Here is a 20,061-nt window from a genome sequence, read left to right as displayed (position 1 = left end):
GACCTTGCTTCTCTCATAACTGGATGACAGAATAAAGGAAACAGGTTAAAACGCAACATACATGAACGCCTGCTTCAGCTTGTCCCCAATGGAATCCGGAACCTTGTCCTTCTTGTGCAGTCTTTCCTGGAGGACGGGATGACTGAAGATAGGCCTGTCCACATAGTACCTCCGGGTTGCTGCGAGGATTTCATTTTCTTCAGCATGATCCATAGTACTCTGAAATTGTTCATCCACAGCAGGAGACAAGCATTTCCTGAGTGTCACTAAAGGAGAAAATAAAAAACTCTATTTCAGATGCCAAAATCCTACTGATCAGTGTTCCTACGTGTCTCTTCCCTGTGGTATTCCAAGTTCTTCTGTGGACTTCTTCATCTTTGGACATCTCAGAGCACCTAACATGGTGCTCTGTACATGGTAGGCATTAAGAAATGAAATAAAAATCAATAAGACATTTGTGACTTCTCTCCTCCTGGGAGACAAGGTAGTGTGTATACTTTTAATAAACGTTCATACATAATTCAGTGGCTAAATATTGTAGTCACTTGGTTCCAGGTCCATATTAGGGGAATAGTGAGTCAGGCTGACTCTGACCATTCACACGTCAAGGAAACAGAAAAAGGGGGAAGATTAGTCCTTAAACCGACCCCAAGTTTCTGGAAGGTACAACAGCCTCCTTTCCAATCCTGTGCTCACATCTGACTACTCCTTAAATTGTTCTGTGGTTCAGAGTTGACGCTTGTATGTCTCCACGAAGGAAGCTCCTGGTGACTCTTGTGAAAGGCTACAAGTTGAAAACATCAGTGCAATTTATAATATTATTTTACAGTTGATTATGTTGTCATGTGTAAGACGATTAGGATGGTTGATAATTTTTTTTTGTCTACATAGTGAATACTACTTATATGAATAAAAGAAATGATTAAGGACTAAAAACCCAATGTTTGTCCACGTGGATGTGTACAATGATGTTCGTTGCAGCTTTATGATGGTGAAAAATTGGAAAAAAATCCAAATGTCTACCTGTATGCAATAAAAAATAAATTTTGGTACAGTCATAAATTGAATGCTATGTAGTAGTAAAAAATGAATTAAATTTATATGTGTCATCATCAACAAATCTCAAAAACTTAATTTTCAATACATATGCAAGGTACAGATGTATACTTCAAGGATGTAATTATTTAAACAAAGTCTAAAAACTTAGAAAGCAATAATATATGTTGTTTATGGACACACACATGGGGTAAAGGTGTAAAAACATGCATGACAATGATAAACACTGAGATCAGGATGGTGTCACCTCTGGAGAGAAGGAGAATGAGACTCAGAAGAGATACACTGGGAGCTTCAAATAACTGTATCTGCAATGTTTTAGTTTGTAAAAAAGAACTGGCACAAACAGAGCAAAATGTTAAGATCTGATTAAGGGGTGGGGTAAGTAAACCAGGGTTTGTTACATGATCCTTTGTATTTGTCTGTATATTTGGACTGTATACCATATAGCAAAAAATTAAGTGCACAGCAACAACAGAAGCCAGTGGTTCCAACTGAAGGAAGCTAAGGGCAGAGGAGTCAGGGGGTGCCTGTGTGGTGACCACTGGAGTTGGGGGGCGAGGGCAGGGATGACCCATGCTGGTCAATGTAATTCCCTCATGGTGAAAAGTTAGGTTTTCACCAAACTGAAATCACATTCAAACTGAAATCACTCGTGTGGTCAACCACAAAGCATCATGCAAAAAATAAATGCCTATGTCCCAGGAGGTTGAAAATTCAAGAGTCTAGAATGAAGGAATTCTAGCAAGAAATGCAACCAAGTACCAATAGGGATAATATGAAAAGATTAGTCTGGAGAAAGAGGATTTTGCAGCAGAGTCTGACAAATAGAGACTGGATGTCTTATTTTAGGCTTAGCAAGGCTGGCTGGCTTCTCGTCTCTCTATGGCCACCCTAGGAACTCAGCGTAATATCCAAGAATGGCTAGGCTGACGTATGTAAGTGGACTCTGACACACAGCAGTGTGACTCTGCCTTCCACCTGCCCCAGCTCCTCCAGCACGTTACACGACAGCCTTACAGAACCACCGGTAATTCAGGCAACCCGCTGGGCTGCGTCGAGCCCCCCGTGCCCATGCACAGACTCCCGCTCACCCTGAGAAGAAACATCGTTTCGTTCCCCTCGCTCGCCTTCCATTTCCCCCACACCCTAATCATGGCATCTTTCAATAGCTCGGTTCTGTCCTCTGCCCCTCTGAAGTCTCCCCTCACCTCTAATGCCCCATGGAGTGGCTCTACACTCGTTACTCTGTATAACTTTCTATTTTTGCCCACTGTGTTTTAATTTTCGGTTTCCCCTTTTAGACTGTAAATTCCTCGAGGCCATAACACACCCTGAACCCAGGACTGAGCTCCGTCCTCTCTCGTTGAAGGATGAATGAAATTTTCGGATCGGTGCACCAGGCTTCCCCCTGTTATCTCCTATTACAGAAGATTAAGTCTGCTGTAAACATCTCTATTCTTTTTTCTCCCTGGACACCTCCTCCTTGGTCTTCTTCCATCCCATTTCAGCAAAGTAATTTCTTCTTCCATATAGTCACTCAAAGAGAAAAGTACCAGGTAGGTCTGAGGGAGGGCTAATAAGAATCAGACTGTTTTTTTCCCTTTTGAAAAAACCCAGTTTTACCACTGGTTTTACTTTTCCCCACATGAATTCGCCCAGCTGCCAATGGGATGAATTATGACCGTTGTTTAAGGATCTGCAATGTGGTGATCAGACCTGGCCACTCAGCACAATGGCCCGGGGAAGGTTTGAAAGTACTGGTGTCAGGGCCTCATTCTGAGCCTCCTGCATTAGGATTTCCATGGGTGGGGCCTGAACAACCGACATTCTGTGTGTGGGAACGGGCGTGCAGCCCGGCAACCATGAGTGGTGGCCTTCTCTGAAGGCTTCAGAGCAGCAGAATAGGTTTAGGTTGAAGGGTAGCAGAGGAAACAAAATGTTTCTAAAACATTAGACATCCTTATCCCTATTCTTCAAAGTCCTCCGGCTGTCCCCGACAGGAATTCCTCACGTACACCCAGGACTCCGAAGGCATTTGCCACCTCTTCATTTTTCCTCCTCGGAGAACCTCAAAATTTCTTCTACCTCACTAAGCAGGGCAAATATATGTATGTTTAAAAATTTCCCCAGGAGATTAAGATGATCAGCTAGGTAGGTATTTGATATATTTAAAAATACTGGCTTTCAACTCTGACTTAACCCGGGCTCTCCTCTGGTGCTTTTTAAAAACAGCAAGGCCTGGGCTGTACGCCAGACCAGTTAGAGCTGAGCCTCCAGGAGATGGGGCCCAGGCATTTTTTTTAAAAGCATCCTAAAGATGATTCTAATGAGCAGTTAGAGTTAAGAGCCACTGGTTTATAACCTAAAAGAAACAGAGAAATACCTATTAAAAAGACATAAAAAGGGCCAGTCTGGTGGTGCAGTGGTTAAGTTGGCACGTTCCGCTTTGGCGGCCCGGGGTTCACCGGTTCGGATCCCAGGTGTGGACATGGCACCGCTTGGCACGCCATGCTGTGGTAGGCGTCCCACCTACAAAGTAGGGGAAGATGGGCACGATGTTAGCTCAGGGCCAGTCTTCCTCAGCAAAAAGAGGAGGACTGGTAGCAGATGTTAGCTCAGGGCTAATCTTCCTCAAAAAAAATAAAATGAAATAAAATAAATAAATCACAAAGAAATATCAGAAAACAAAAGCCCATTATACACTTTCAGGAAATTAATAATGAATCAATGATATGGTTATAGCCAGATGAGATTGCCTTTTTTAAAGTAAACTTTATAATAGAATACATGATATGCTATAACACAATATCCTATGGTTTAATACAATATGCTTACTGAAAAATACGTGAAATAAGATTTGAAGAGGAATTTGAAATCTAAGGACATGATTTTGCCGTCAAGATGCTTCTTTGCGTTTGCCATTTTCATTTAGGGCACTGGTTCTCAGCCCGGGCTGCACGATGGAATCACCTGGGCAGCTTCAAATACCAGTGCAGCCTGACTCCACTGCCAGGGGATTTAACTGGTCTGGGAGGCCGGCAGGGACTGAGAGTTAAAAAGCCCTCCAGATGATTCTACTGTGTAGCCAAGGTTCAAAACCACTGACTTAGAGGACGGCAACACAAATTCCCACACCCTCTCAGCCACCCACCCAGACAAAAAGAAAAAGACTGAATAGGGGATAAAGTATAAACAAATCGTGTGCAATGCCTTATACTACTGTCTTATACTACTTACGTGTATTTTTGAAATATTTAACAAAAACTACAAAAGAGAGAAATATCTAGCTTAGGTTTCTCAAGCAAAGTGTTTCCGTTCTTACATTCTCACGACAAAAGGGAGCTGTGTGAAGGCGGGCCATGCAACGCCTACCACACTTCAAGAAAATGCAGTCTTAGTTGTTAGAAACATTTCATTCAGGGTTTAAACTAGGAGCAAGTCTCAAAGAAATTTAGATCTCAAAACATCAGACGGACTTAGGAAACCATTAAGCTATGCACTGTCTGTAGGCTTCCCAAATAAAATAGAGGACATCCAGCTAAATTCGAATGTCAGATAAGCAACAAATAATTTTTTTTAGTACAACTATCTTCCAAATATTGTATGGGGCATAGTTATATTAAAATTTTATTCTTTATCTCAACTTTAACTGGGTATCTTACAGTGTTCTTTGCTAAATCTGGCAACCATGACTCTCTGTAGGTTAGGAAGAGAAAGAGAAAAGGGGGATCCTCAAATATTTTTGAGGTTTTAGGACCCAGACTATAATCTCTGTCCTCCCTGAGATACCTGTTTGGCAGTTCAGAGATGAGAGATGTCTTAACTGGAAAAGGAAAGGAGAGAATGTTATAATGAAAAGCTGTCCTTTTGGGGAACTTTTATGCTCATCAACAATGATTAATAATTAAAGCTGTGAAGGCTATCAATAGCCACCTTATCAGAAGAAGAGAGGCAAAGTACCCAAGGGGCCAACACAAGGAGATCCAATGACCAGACTCTTATCTGACAGATAACGAGCTTTCAGTGTGCTGATTGAAATTATAAATCCCCAAGCTGTAAAGCTACACAAACCCTCCCACAAGAAAAGTCACTTCTAAGATGGCCCAAAGGGACAAGTCTTCTGGCAGGTCCTCCAACAAAAATACCAATGACAGAAAAGCAAACAGACCTAAAAGTTCAAGTCCTGTGTTCCACAGCTATGGAAGAACGGATTTAAAAATATTTTAGGGGGCCAGCCTGGTGGCGCAGTGGTTAAGTTCACATGTTCTGCTTCGGTGGCCTGGGGTTCGCTGGTTCAGATCCCGGGTGTGGACATGGTACCGCTTGTCAAGCCATGCTGTGGTAGGTGTCCCACATATAAAGTAGAGGAAGATGGGCATGGATGTTAGCTCAGGGCCAGTCTTCCTCAGCAAAAAAGAAAGAGGAGGATTGGCAGCAGATGTTAGCTCAGGGCTAATCTTCCTCAAAAGAAAAAAAAAAAGGTTAGAAAATCAATAATCCAAAGAGATTTATGCACCCCTATGTTCACGTGTAAAAAGAATTAAAGTGAGGTCTCACTTCCATTCTGTGGGTGGCAGGCAACCACGGCGTCAGTTCCCTGTGTGTCTTTCCAGAGCTATTTCATACACAGGCAGATATGAATACACAGTCCTCTTCTCATGAATGGCAGCATGCCTTAACACCATTCCACATCTTGCCTTTTTCACTTAGCAATCCATTTTGGTGATCCTTCCATATCAGTACAAAATAGCATCCTCATTCTTTTGTTTTCTAAACAGCTGCATAGCATGCTGTGATATGGATGTTCCATAATTTGTCAAGACAATCCTAACAGTGCTGCAATGAGGATTAAGGTAAGAACTACAAATCACTTAGAACAAGGTCCTCAACAGATATTATTACCTTTTTAATCAGTCTCACACTTATTTCCTTTTAGGTGCTCCATTTCTTGAGGCCTTGGGTCTCCAGTTATTCATTCATTCAGTACAAATGTACTGACTTTCTACTTCCATGTTTGGCTGTAACATGCAAGTTGGCTATGCTTAGAGATCAATAAGCTATGGCACACGCCCTCAGGAAAGTTGTCATCTAAGGTCTTTGCAGCAATCCACATCCTTTTAAGGATTTCTTACAGGTGGGTAGAGGCATGTGAAATGATAGAGCATATACGCGAACACAGGTGGTTTTGGGGGTGGGAGCAAGAGATTGTAGGCAACGAAATACCAACATTTAAGAAATGAGACCAAGGGCCTTTGATATATAAACCACATTACTTTTTTCCTTCTTATGATAAAAGTAATATATGAGCACTGTGGAAATTTGGAAATTTTTCATTTTTCTCCTGCATCAATGATACATTTTAAGGGTATATTATAAATGCATATATTTGTACATATATAATATATATTTACATGGCTGAGATACTGTCTTCATAGTTTTGCACAAATTTTTTTTTACTTAACATTATTTTATAAACATTTTGAGATGTCAATAAACTTCAGAAGTGTAATTTTTAATGGTTGCAAAATATTTTCCAATATATATGTAGCATGATTTAGTTAACCACCTTTCTTATTACTAGACACTTAGGCTACTTCCCAGTTTTTGCTATTATAAGTGGGATTTTCTTTTTTGATCTGTGTGAGTTTATGTGTGTGATGGTAAAAAAAAAAACCCTGCATATTTAAACAACATTAAAGCTCATTTTAAGTACTGGGTAACTTACAAAGCGAGCACATAAAAACTACGAATTGACTTACTATGAATGGTAGACACTTATATGAGCTTCTTATTTATACACAGTAATAGTTAAACATCATTATTGTAGTTAACATTTATGGAGACTGCGCAATTAAAGAACCACAGCTTCCGTGTAAGGTAAGAATTATCTACAATTTTCAGACGAAGTATGTGAGGCTCTGATGGAGTAACAGCAGCCGGGACTGGACCTGAGGTCTGCTCACTTCAGAAACCAACTCCTATGCTATGCTGCCTCCTTAACTGTGCATCAGATTAATCACGTCAAAATGTTTAACTTTATCTAAATTACATTAATTATGGGCATGCATTCCCTGTCATCATGATTTGTTGCTTATGAAGCATGGCGGTCCCAACCAAATTAGAAGCAAAGCTAGAGGTCAAGGAAGGCTTCAGAGAGGATGCTGGACTTGAAGGAGCTCTCCAGTATTGGGTAGAAGGCAAAATGAGGGCATGTGATCCTTCCCAGAGAAGTGAACGGTAGCAATTAATAGGACACGTTCATAGACTACCAAAAACACTGGCAGAAATTGTGTTCTGGGTGGTTACAGGAAATGAAACTGGAGGGGTCAAATAGGACCAGGTCTTATAAGACCATAAAAGCCAGGCTACAAGTTCCAATTGGAAGTCACAGGCTCTAGTCACTCGACTATATTCTCACCCTCCTTTGCCCTACACCGAACTACTGATCCAAACTGCCACGCCACACAAAAATTATTCCATTCCACTAAGAAATTGAATCTCTTCCAGCACTAATTTGCTGTGACTCCATAAGTTGATAAATTGCAAGATTTATTTTCCAACTAGGAGCACTTGAAAGATCATCAATATTCACAAGATATGCCTCCAGAATCTTCTTTGGGGTAAAAAAGCTCAGCAATTCAAATTGGTGCTTAAGTTTGAACGACACATTTTAATAAGAAAAAGTTTTCTACTTTAAGTGAAAGTGGAAGAATCTACTGGTTTACCAGTCATTTCTTTTTTAAAATAATAACTTTAGTCAAAGTAATGCAGATACGATAAAATTGCAAGTATAACGGGAGGGGTAATCAAGAAAAGTCATTTCCCACCCCTCTTCTCCCCGACTGCAGCTCTGGGCCCTGAAGTAACTATTTTCTTAAAATTACTTTTGATTTTAGTTCCTCTGGTGGGTTTATTTTTAACTCCAAATCAGCATTCTTCAAAGAGTGCCCTTAGTATTTTGGGTGGGACTTGTGTGGAACTGTTGCGCGCATTTAGCGTCTCTGTCCTTGACACTACGTGCTAGGAGCATTAATTTAAAAAAATTCAACGTGTATATTTTTTATTTCTATATCTCCTTTTGGAAATATGATTTTTTTCATAATGTGCATTTTTTCCTTTTGTTTCCTCTCCCTTTTTTTCTTTAAAGATTGACCCTGAGCTAACATCTGTTGCCAGTCTTCTTTTTTTTTCTTCTTCTGCTCCCCAAAGCCCCCCCGTACTGAGTTGTGTATTTTTGGCTGTGGGTCCTTCTCGTTGTGGCATGTGGGACGCCACCTCAGCATGGCCTGATGGGCGGTGCCATGTCTGTGCCCAGGATCTGAACCAGTGAAACCCTGGGCCACCAAAGCAGAGTGCGTGAACTTAACCACTGGCCACGGGGCCAGCCCCTGTTTTATGTTCTTTTTATCCCTTTAATAATCTTTAACACACTGATGACTTCGTTCATATATTTCCATTATTTTAAGTTCTTGAGGATTTGACCCTTCTATTTGTCTTGTTTGCTGATACTCCCTCTGCAGGTTTTTGAAACTGTGAGCTCATTTTGATGGTAGGGGAGGGGAGTGGTTCCATGTCTCCTTGGGCCTGAGCCATGTCTTCTTTCCAGGTTTGGATGGTACGACCCCATCCTCACATCCTAGGATCTGTATCCACAGAGAAACTCCCATGGGTTGTGCTGAGTGTGAACTTGCACTTACTGATCTTTTAAAACATTTTTTTTGTATTATTCTGATACACTTTATTTTAAAGTTAACTATTTATTTAAACATTAAATTGTGATTTAGCCTTTATTTTTGTGTCTTAGTACTGGAGGGAGGTCTGTATGACTGAGCTTAGTCCTCCATGTTGCTAGATGTCCCATTATTATAACTATGTAGATACTGTTTATTATTGGTTCTATCTACTGAATGGAATTTACTTAATTCTTCATAAAGCCATCCTTCTTGGAGCTCACTGACTACTTGTCCCAATTTGTGTCAATTTCTTTCTAAGCCTGGTTCACATCTGTCAGCCTAGGATTTATTCTAATTGTACTTGGGGAGATACACTCTTTCTTATTCCTTATCTTTCTCCTTCTTGCTTTCTACCCTCCTTTTGCTGGAGCACATCCTTAGGTAATTGCTTCAGAAAGGGTACTTGGAAATAAATGGCCTGAGTCTTTGAATGTCTGAAAATGTCTTCATTTTACCCTCACACTTCATTGATAATTTTACTGGCAATAGAATTTTACGTTCAAAATCATTTTCTTTCATAATTTTGAAGGCATTGCTCCATTGTATTTTAGTATCCAGTTTACTGATGAGAAGCTTTATGTCAATCTTCAGTGAATTGATTTTCCCTTTCAGAAAGTTTTAGGAGCTTCTCTGCATCCTTGACTCTGAAATTTCATAATGATTGTATCTCTGTATGGATGTTGTTTCCATTCACTTGATGAATGGTTTTTTCTTTTTCTTTTCTTTGAGGAAGATTAGCCCTGAGCTAACATCTGCTCCCAACCCTCCTCTTTTTGCTGAGGAAGAGTGGCCCTGAGCTAACATCCATGCCCATCTTCCTCTACTTTATATGTGGGATGCCTGCCACAGCATGGCTTGATAGGTGGTGCTAGGTCTGTGCCTGGGATCCCAATGGGTGAACCCCAGACCGCTGGAGCAGAGTGCGCCAACTTAACCACTGTACCACCAGGCTGGCCCCTGATGAACCCCTTTTATCTCACACTGTTCCTTGACTCTAGGACATTTCCCCCCAGTATTTCTTTGTCAACGTCTTCTCCATTTTCTCTTTCTAGAACTCCAATAGACTGGTTGGATTCACTGGATTGCTTCTCTACGCTTCTTATCTTTTCCAGCATTTATTCTCTATCTCTTTGACATTTGCTTGTGCATTCCAGGAGATCGCTAATTTTAGCTCTTCTAATAAATTATTTTTATTTTAGCAATCATTAAAAAAAATTCAAGGTCTTTTTTGTCTGTTTGTTTTCTGATTATTGCTCCTTTTTAATAGGATTCTGTTTTTGTGGTACGGAAACAACATCTTTTTAATCACTCTGAGGGGACTTGGATTTTTAAAAAAATTATAAGTGATCTCTCTGAATGATTTCCTCTTTGGCATTAGTAACTGTTTATCTTGTTTTTTTTTTTCTTTATGCTCCTTTGTATGTCAGGTTATTCTTGGTTATATACATTCCCACGGTGGCCTGTCTTGCACAGTTGGCTCTGTTTCATTAGTAACTGGCCTCCATTTTCCTATTCTGTTCTCTTCGGAATTCTTCCTATTCTTTGCATAATTTTACAGCCACTTACAAAGAGTTACAGCATAGACAGAAGGCAAAATGCTCATGCTTAGTCTGTGATCTTTAATCCTTGATATTATTTTTTCATTTTGCAAATTGGGCAGTTGTGTGCTAAATTTTATCAGCCACATTTTTCATAAAAAATACATAGACGTATGGAGAAGGATTTGAAAGCATTTATCACAAAATGGTAAACATAGGTTATATTTGGCTAGTGGGGTTGTGGGTAATTTTGTTTTCTTTTTAGCTGTACATTTTAGCATTTCCACAGTAGACACTATTATTTTCATAACAAACATAATAAAAATAAGTTGGAAGTGTTGGTAACAGGAGTGGAAGTTGCTCTCTGTTATCCTCAGAGGAGGAGTCTGCAAACACAGGAGACCCTCGGTGTTTGAGAGGAAAAGTGAGCGTTCTGTTGAGAGTCTTTGAGAATCCTAGATGCAAGGATGCTGCTCACTGAGAGATGGACGTGGGTGGGCTGCCTGACTGATCTAAGCTACCAGGTTTGTCTTCGTTTCACGCTTCACACACAACCTTAGAGGCTGTACTGTCTTCTCCACTGCCAGTTAAACACACCGGGCCCCTTCAGATTTGCTCCCCACTGGGAGGTGAGACCAAAACCGCCAAGAGTCCACTGCGGGATCACACAGCAATACCACCTACACGGGGCCAGGTGGGGAACGACGATGACCGAGACGAACAGGTGGGTCTGTGCCAATCCAGAGAGCACGCGCCAGCCCGATGCGGCCAGCCGCTACACAGCTCTTGCTGGTCGCTGGCTGTCATTTTAAGATTTTCCTTATACTGAGGTTCAACTGACATACAGTGAACTGCACAGATGAGGGTATGGTTTAATGAGTTTTACCACGCATTTCAGACTATCATAGAAACTTTTCTTCATCCAGAAATTTCCCTCATGCTCCTCCCCAGTCAATCCCGGCCACATCCCTATGTCAGGCAATTGTAGGTCTGATTTCTGTCACCATGGATTAATTCTGCCTATTCTAGACTTTCATATACATAGAACATCCAGTTTTTTTTGTGTGTGTGAGGAAGACTGTCCCTGAGCTAACATCTGTGCCCATCTTCCTCTATTTTGGATGTGGGACCCTGCCACAGCATGGCTTGATGAGCAGTGTGTAGGTCCACACCCAGGATCTGAACCCACAAATCCTGGGCCGCTGAAGTGGAGTGCGTGAACTTAACCACTACGCCACTGGGCCAGCCCCAACATCTCTCTCAATTTTAACATGTTGAAAACGAACACGAATTTTTATAAAACAATGTGCAGACTCAAGAAAACACGCAGGCCACACTGGCCCACCAGCAGTGCGACCATGTTGTGTTTGGGCTAGAGTACGAACCAAGAATACATTTTACATAAATGTATTAATTTCTCTCATGATGTTGGTGTTGGTGCTACCTGACAGCTCTTATTCTTTAGCAGCTAGTAGTACATTCTTTACAAAGGAAGGGCAAAGCTAATCTTCAGGGCACCAAGAAAGCAAGGAGAACAGGAGACAGAATCCCACTGCACAGCCAGCCATGGGGACAAAGGACCTACAGGGAAAGAACGGGCAGAGGCTGACTTGGTGAGAGAGGGAAAGCTGGGGAGCATCCAGAGGGCAAAAGAAAGAAGAAATGGGGATCACAGGGCTGCTGTAAGAACCAGAAAGAAACCTCAACTTCATGTCATCTTACAAGTGTCCCACTGAAAAGGCCCTACAAGGCCCTACGTGATCTTCAGCACCTTCCCAAACTCCTGCCCCACAACCGCCCCTTTCTTTGCCGATTTCCCTTCTTTCTACTTCCCACCTCGTCACTCAGCTCCAGCCAATTGGACCTTCTTGCTATTTTGTGAATGTGCCAGGCACATACCTGCCTCAGGGCCTTTGCACTGGCTAGAAAGCTCCACCCTCAGACAACCTCATAACTTTCTCCATCACCACCTTTAAGTCCATGCTCAGTATCACTTTCTCGGGCCATCTTATTTTAAAAATTGCCCAACGAGCTCCTCCACTGCCTTCTTCTCCATTTCATTTTTCTCCATAGCATTCATGACCAGCTAACCCACACTGTATTTTACTCATTTTCTGTCTTCCTTCTTCCCTTCACGAGAATGAAAGCTACATGAGGACGAGTTCATTAGGCGCTTGTTGAATGAATGGGCGAATCAAGGAAGGAAGGAATGAAAACCCCTGGCAGCCCTGAGATGGTTAATAAAAGTGCTCAATAAAACAGGAAGTAGTTAAGAACATTTTATCATTTCTAATTATCTTGCAACATTTAATTATTTTGAGGAAGTAAAGATTCAAAAAGCAAACCAGTGATAATCCTCAGGACCAGAACAACCACAGCCACACCTACTATCTTCAAAAATTAGATGCATGGGAGGACAAATGCTTATAAATAAACACATGGCTGGGGGTTTGAGTTTAGTAATAGTTAAGTTTTTCATTAGATTTCAAGTTACGATGATAAATACCCTCTTTTCCTAGTATATTTATTCCTATCTTAATTCATTTTAAGAAGGAGGTAAAGAATAAATCACGAAATAAGAAAACAGCACGGGCCCAAGATTACTAAATCTTTGGGAACAATGATCGGTAATAAACATATAAAACGAATCCAATCCTAGAATTTTTCTGAGGGCAGTGAGTGCGACCAGCTGTAGAGGGTAGAGCAGTGGGGCTGAGCTCCGGCATCAGACCGTTGACACGAGGTAAGGGCAGCTCCTCTGAGACACAAAGGTGAAAAACTCTGCGGCCAATAGCTTTCTACTCCAGAAAAAAATATTCCCCAACTCAAGACATTATTTAGAATTAAGTCAGGGCCTAGGATGGGTCAGCGCTGGACGAGACCAAGTAGGTGTGGGCTGCCAGTTCAGCCACAGAGACACCAGTCCATGCACCGCGGATGGAAGCCGGCAGGGAACACGCACGGATCGCGGGCCACAAGCCCACTTCACCAGGACCCAGCAGGTGGGATGCAATGATTTGGCTCAGTTTTGGAAAGCTTGAGAATTAACCTGCAGTAGCGATAAGACCAACAGCAGAGAGAAAAGAAAGAAAGAAAGTGTAGCTCCTTGCAATCCACAGGTCTCCTTACCCTCGTTCTGTTTCCTCCTTAACGCCTTCCCATCTTTTGTCAACTCACGTCCGTTCCTCTTTCACTGATCTGACAGTCACACACACACACAGTTTTTCTCCTTCTTCTGGGTGTTTTGGGATATGAAGGGCAGTAGGAGAAAAAAAGAGTAAGATAAACATAAATAAATTTTATGGATTATAATTTAGGAAGTTTTATCTTTAAACCTAAGAATAATTTTCAAAGTGTGAACATCTGCAGAATTTACAGTGTAATGGCAATGAGATTAGGTCCCAACAAATGATGAAGGTAAACAGCGTGCTCTTTTTTCCTGTCCCAGTCCTGGTAACTCGATAGTCTACAACTACCTGAGAAGGTGTGAGGATCGCTGTTCATCTCGGTTTGGACACAGAAGATCACATTTCAGCAATGATGGAGGAGATCGTCCTGACCCCTTGCTGACACTTTTCTCCCCTACCCCTACAAGGCAGAGCTCGCCTCCAGGAGAAAATTTCAGTAGACTATTAAACGCTGGCACGGACACCGAAAGAAGAGAGAGAATAATCTCTGGGGACCTTTAGGAACAGCTAATCATCTTGGACAGGCAGAGTTACAGCTAGTCCCGTCCATCAAAATGGACCAGGTATTGGGAACCGGCAAAGCACTATAGGAATACTGAGCCTGTGAGATGGCCAGCACCTTCCCTGAAGAAACTGAAATCGCTTGATTTGCACTGCTTCTCAGAAAGGCACGTTTAGGCTTGGTTACCCCTGGGTGTACCTAATACTGGGCCAGGCCACGGATAAAGGGGATCTGGCGGGTCTGCTTTCTATCTTTAGGTGACACAACCTTAGAATCAGCTCCTTAGAATAATCAGTGATTATTTCACAAATGATTCTCAATCTGGGCTGGATATTAGCGTTTCCCCTGGGGAGAGGAGGGTTTAAAAAATAGAGATGTCTGGCCTGCCCCAGTCCATTTAAGTCAGAATCTCTGACCCAGTGTTTTTTTTCTTTTTTTATAAACTCTCCTGGTGGTTCAAATGCATGGAACTACACATTATTATTTGAGAACCACTGATCCTATATGACACTTTCATTTTGTACATAGAAACATTAAGGTCCAAAGAATTTAATTGACTTACTACTTTCCCAAGATCACATACCTAGTTAAAAGCAGAGATTGGATTAAAAGTAGGATCTCCATTAATTTACTCATCCAATAAACACCTATCAATGACATTCTAGGGTTGGGACCAGCCACCTAGTTGTCACTCAAGAATAAGGTAAGTCAAAGCTGGTTCACATCTAAGGATCAATCAGGCTGGTCCTGATCCAAGTTAAAGGACAGAGTAAGCTGTGCTGGTTCTAGCATTCTCTCTCACCCTTTTCTTCCAAGTAGTGGTGTGCGAGTCAGGCCTCTGGAAATGTTAAGGAACCCTGTGGTCCAGGTAAAGTCCATCACTACCTATGACCCACTCTCCCATTTCATTAGTGCCAGGGGCCCCTCTATTTACCCAGATCCAACGTGCAGCACAAGGGGCAGGGGACAGGAACCCCAGATGGAAGCTGAGTGCAGTTCGGTGAAACCTTGATCAGTGGGGCTGAGCTGGAGAAGGGACAGCTCGCTCCTCGGCCCTAGGTACAGAAGAAAGGAAAGTTAACCTAGCAGGTGCTGGTTTGTTCTTTGAAAGAAGTTATGTCCAAAATATTTCATAATGCTCTCCATTCGTTCTCTCCCAAGACACAACTAGAGCCATCACGGTGGTTTACAGTGAATACGGTCATTATATGACATACATCTTCTTCCCAAATGTGAACTACTAGTATGTGTGCGTACGAGAGAGTGAGCAAGTTCATATTTTGAACTCAACCATTCCCATATTTAACAATTCACAACTACAAAAGTTGGCACGTGAGAAACTGTGCTGAATGGGGCATCCGTCCTAAGAGAAAAATCATCTCAGAAGCACTTTGCTCAAGGAGAACGAGAAAAACTGAAAAGTGAGATTCATAATATTCAGGATGAAAGCTGATCTTGACCAACTAAAAAATGAGTAGGACTAATCTGTCTCAGTCTTTTACAAATAATACAATTATTACTGCCCATTCACAGAACACTTACTCAAAAGGCCAGGTGTCTATTCCATTTAAAAGTAAGTTAAATTATATCCACTCAGTTTGTGGATTTACCCACATCCTTGCTTCACTTCCATTTTCCTCTATCTACCTACCCGTGACTAACGGACTGCCCCGTTCTCAGGCGACATCTTACACCTGGGCACCATAAATCCTCTGAGAGACATACAACACTTTGAATGGGTACGAATTTTTTCTGGGGCTAAAGTCCCTAGCTTTGACCAGATTTTTAAAAAGACCTGTCCCCTCTCAAAAGCCCCTTAGAATACCATTGTTTTCAAGGGTGATAAATGGGAGATGATGATGTTGAGGTCGTTGGTATCCACAATGAGAGATTTATGAAATTGGCCTCTGGAACTATCTTCCCAAAGAAGGACTGAGAGATTTCATGAAATTGAATCTATCCTCCAGAACGGTGGGTTTAGATAAAACATACTTTGGGAAGCACCAGAGGATTAAATTTATCCATGCTAACTTTGTCTTCTTTCGTGCAAGATTTGACTAGTTTGAAAGCAAGGGAAAGGAAAATCATCGTCTCCTCCTTTTTCTGGTTGATCCTGACTTTATTAACTCCATGATAATGCAAACGCTAGGGAAGATGGACATATCTTCTCATTTAGTTATATCTCCCAGAAAACCTTTTACTTCGGAATTTCTAAAATGCAGACTATCTGCAATGGTAGAAAAATTACAAAATGATTAGGATACCAGGGGACACACGTGGCGTTTAGGATGAGAAGAAAACGCAACTGTTTTTGATTTTCAGTTGAACAGACGGTGCACCCCTGAAGCTACTCCTCACAAGTCAGTCCACTGTGGGTGATCCTGTTGTTTTAACTGGAAGATTCCTCCGTCTTCCATCCTTCTACAGCTCTCAGCAAAGCGCCTCATCCAGGGAGGGTGCTCAAAGACTTGCTGGATCAAGTCAATTCTTTTGGTATCGCTCATAAATTAATGAGGAATGTGTAACTCTGTATAGTTTCACAGTAGTTAGAGAGAGAGAAAAAAAGACATGCTATGTAACAGAATTGGGGCTTTGGGTGATACTTAGTAGACTAGAATGCTTTCCAGAAGTGCACTTAAGATATCAGCCTTAGCAACCTTACCTCGAAATTCTCCACCCTAAGTGTCTTTCTAATGCAAATTAGCTTGAATTTCTCTCTCGGCCTCCTGTCCCCTGCTTGAAAGTTTTCCCGAAACAAAGAAATACTACGGTGATTAAAAGGGTTGCCTGGCAAAAATCGAACTTCAAATTTCATTTCAAAAAGGCTTAGACTTCCTATAGCATGCTTCAACACCCTCTCCAATTCCGACCTTACCTTAGATTACGCATTTATATCTAATACACGTGGTTCTCGTTCTTCAGGCAGGAAAAAGCTGAATCACAGTCCTTCTCTCTCCCAAATTGCCATTCTGGTTGTTATGAGAATCTCCATTCTTGTTTTAACGTTTCTAGACTCTGGATTGCCAGCACTGGACTCACGGTGGCGAGGGATTTCCTCGCCTCCCCCACAGCCCGCCTGCCTGCGCCCTGATCAGCTCCCTACTAAACACAAACCCGACCTGGCTTTGAGTCCAGAACCTCAGACCCACCCTCTGCTGGGCCCCTCGGACGCTCTGCAGGCCGGAGGCCGCCGCTGCCCGAGCCGGGGGTCCAGGCGGCCGGGACCCGGCGGGGAGGGGCGGCCGAGCGCGCCCTGGCGTCCCTGCAGGCAGCGCCCGGTCTCCGGCGAGCAGGCAAAGGGGATCACCGAGGGTTGGTTTTTTACATCGGTTGGGATACGGACAGGCTGCACCTGAGAGGCGGCCGTGACAGCGCGGGGCAGGGATGAGAGTGTTTGGGGCGCTTGGGAAGTTACGAAAACCAAACTGCAAAGAGCAAAACTGCAAAACCAAAGGGACGCAGACGTCTAGCAAAGATGCAAACGTCTAGTAAGAAATCGAGGCTGGAGCGGCCGGGGGGAAGTGATGGGGGCTGGCCGAGGGAAGCCCCTCCGGGGACTCGCCCCGTCCTGGTTCAGAGACCGGGAGAGTGCGGGCCCCTCCAGGGGCCGACCGTCCGTTTTCAGAAAGGAGTTTCAGAGGAGGGAGAGAGACCATGCAGACACCGAGCCGCCCGGAGAGGCGGCCGCACCGCGAGCCCCGGGGCCCTCTCGCGGGCCACGCGGTCAGCGCTCCGGGTGCCCGCGCCGCTCCTCCCGGCCCCGCGCCCGAGGCCAGCCGCGCACTCACCGGCCGCCGCTGCGGTGCTGCCCTGGGCGGAGCCGCCGCCCCGCCGCGCTCCGGAGCCGCTGCCTTCTCGACGCCGCGCCGCTGGTCCCGGCGGCTCTCGGAGAGGGCGCCGACCGGCAAACCAGTCGAGGAGCCAGCCCGCCGCCCGCAGCCCGCGGCCAGAGCCCGCCCCCGGAGCCCCGCCCCCGAACCCGCCTGGAATCCCGAGGCCCCACCCAGAGCCCCGAGCCCCGCCCATAACCCCGCCCAGAGTCCCGAGGCCCCGCCCACCCCGCCCCGAACCCCGCCCAGAGTACCGAGGCCCCGCCCCACCCCGCCTCGAGCCCTGCCCAGGCTTCCGAGGCCCCGCCCCACCGCGCCCCGAGCCCTGCCCAGAGTACCGAGGCCCCGCCCCACCCCGCCTCGAGCCCTGCCCAGAGTACCGAGGCCCCGCCCCACCCCGCCTCGAGCCCTGCCCAGGGTTCCGAGGCCCCGCCCCACCCCGCCTCGAGCCCTGCCCAGGGTTCCGAGGCCCCGCCCCACCGCGCCCTGCCCAGAGTACCGAGGCCCCGCCCCACCCCGCCTCGAGCCCTGCCCAGAGTACCGAGGCCCCGCCCCACCCCGCCTCGAGCCCTGCCCAGGGTTCCGAGGCCCCGCCCCACCCCGCCTCGAGCCCTGCCCAGAGTACCGAGGCCCCGCCCCACCCCGCCTCGAGCCCTGCCCAGGGTACCGAGGCCCCGCCCCACCCCGCCTCGAGCCCTGCCCAGAGTACCGAGGCCCCGCCCCACCCCGCCTCGAGCCCTGCCCAGGGTACCGAGGCCCCGCCCCACCCCGCCTCGAGCCCTGCCCAGGGTTCCGAGGCCCCGCCCCACCGCGCCCCGAGCCCTGCCCAGAGTACCGAGGCCCCGCCCCACCCCGCCTCGAGCCCTGCCCAGGCTTCCGAGGCCCCGCCCCACCCCGCCTCGAGCCCTGCCCAGGGTTCCGAGGCCCCGCCCCACCGCGCCCCTAGCCCCGCCCAGAGTACCGAGGCCCCGCCCCACCCCGCCTCAAGCCCTGCCCAGGGTACCGAGGCCCCGCCCCACCCCGCCTCAAGCCCTGCCCAGGGTTCCGAGGCCCCGCCCCACCGCGCCCCGAGCCCTGCCCAGAGTACCGAGGCCCCGCCCCACCCCGCCTCGAGCCCTGCCCAGGCTTCCGAGGCCCCGCCCCACCCCGCCTCGAGCCCTGCCCAGGGTTCCGAGGCCCCGCCCCACCCCGCCTCGAGCCCTGCCCAGAGTACCGAGGCCCCGCCCCACCCCGCCTCAAGCCCTGCCCAGGGTACCGAGGCCCCGCCCCACCGCGCCCCTAGCCCCGCCCAGAGTCCCGAGCCCCGCCCATAGCCCCGCCCCGAGTTCCGAGGCCCCGCCCCACCCCGCCCTGAGTCCCGCCCCGAGTTATAAGGTCCCGCCCATAGCCCCGCCCAGAGTTCCGAGGCCCCGCCCCGAGCCCCGCCTGGTGTCCCTAGGCCCCGCCCCACCCCACCCAGAGTCCTGAGGCCCCGCCCCGAGCCCCGCCCCACCCCGCGCTGCGCTACCCACGCGACCTACGCGACCCACGCGATCCAGAGGTCTGTTTTCAAACATCTGGGACCTCTGAGATGTGCTTGGAAATCGATACCCTGCTCGTGCAGCCGTCAAAAGTTATGGAAATGACACCCGTTTTCATCTCCCACCGCCCATGAACTCCTTAAAATGGGATTCTTGTAGTTTTGAGATAGAAAGTAACACAGAATAGAGGCTCGAGGCTGAAGGAAGCACAATAAACAAGCGACAGTATTCAAGTAGGAAACATTCCTATTACTGTTTTTAAAACGAAAATACTCTAAGGTAAGTTTTCAAATACAGTCATTATGGAGACTCAGATTGGCACAGGATTCCTGAAATGCTGAATGACAACGTGCGATTTTCTTTTAAAGTTTGATAAGCTGCCTTCTATTAACACTTTACTTGCAAATGTTGACTATTTATTGTGCAACAAGGCAATGCGTGACAGATTCTTTTCCAGGCATTCAGGTTAGAACTTACAAGACAGCTTTTGGGTTTCTTTAATTAAGCAAAGCAACGTAACATGCTATTTAGGAGAAAGGAATATACATGGAGGAATAACGGATAATGGAAAGAAAGAGAAGGAGGAAGAGAAAAAAGAGGGAGGAAGAGAGGAAGGAGCGAGACTGTTTGGTTTCTAACAACTAGGATGCAAGAGAGCACCGCAGCCAGAGCGCCCAAATCCGAGAAGGTG

The 20,061-nt window shown here is 45.6% G+C and overlaps 2 protein-coding genes across 5 annotated transcripts in view; one reads left to right on the top strand and one right to left on the bottom strand.

Annotated features, from left to right (window-relative positions):
- SLC26A5 (solute carrier family 26 member 5) overlaps window positions 1–17,981 on the bottom strand; it is a 51,024-nt gene extending 33,043 nt beyond the window's left edge. For 3 of the 4 annotated variants that reach the window (XM_044769496.2, XM_044769506.2, XM_070505706.1), the window contains exons 1-4: window positions 17,809–17,975; window positions 14,955–15,075; window positions 13,460–13,565; window positions 62–266 (exon numbers count right to left, since the gene is read on the bottom strand). In XM_044769496.2, coding sequence (XP_044625431.2) covers window positions 62–213 — 152 coding nt within the window. In that variant the 5' untranslated portion in view covers window positions 214–266; window positions 13,460–13,565; window positions 14,955–15,075; window positions 17,809–17,975. Of the gene's footprint in view, window positions 1–61; window positions 267–13,459; window positions 13,566–14,954; window positions 15,076–17,808 lie in introns of all 4 variants that reach the window. The other variant, XM_044769500.2, reaches the window with a different exon arrangement.
- Window positions 17,496–19,163, top strand: LOC123288289 (uncharacterized). Its single transcript, XM_044776573.2, has one exon. The coding sequence runs from the start codon at window positions 17,496–17,498 to the stop codon at window positions 19,161–19,163; it is 1,668 nt and encodes a 555-aa protein (XP_044632508.2).
- The last annotated feature ends 898 nt before the right edge of the window (window positions 19,164–20,061 follow it).

The sequence above is a fragment of the Equus asinus genome, chromosome 1 (genome assembly GCF_041296235.1).
Source record: "Equus asinus isolate D_3611 breed Donkey chromosome 1, EquAss-T2T_v2, whole genome shotgun sequence".
Classification (NCBI taxonomy): Eukaryota; Metazoa; Chordata; class Mammalia; order Perissodactyla; family Equidae; genus Equus; species Equus asinus.
The sequence above is the reverse complement of the archived record's forward strand: the minus strand, read 5'-3'. Positions and strand labels throughout refer to the sequence as shown.

Coding starts and splice junctions, on each gene's coding strand:
- LOC123288289 (XM_044776573.2), top strand. CDS start 17,496: ATGCAAACGTCTAGTAAGAAATCGAGGCTGGAGCGGCCGGGGGGAAGT.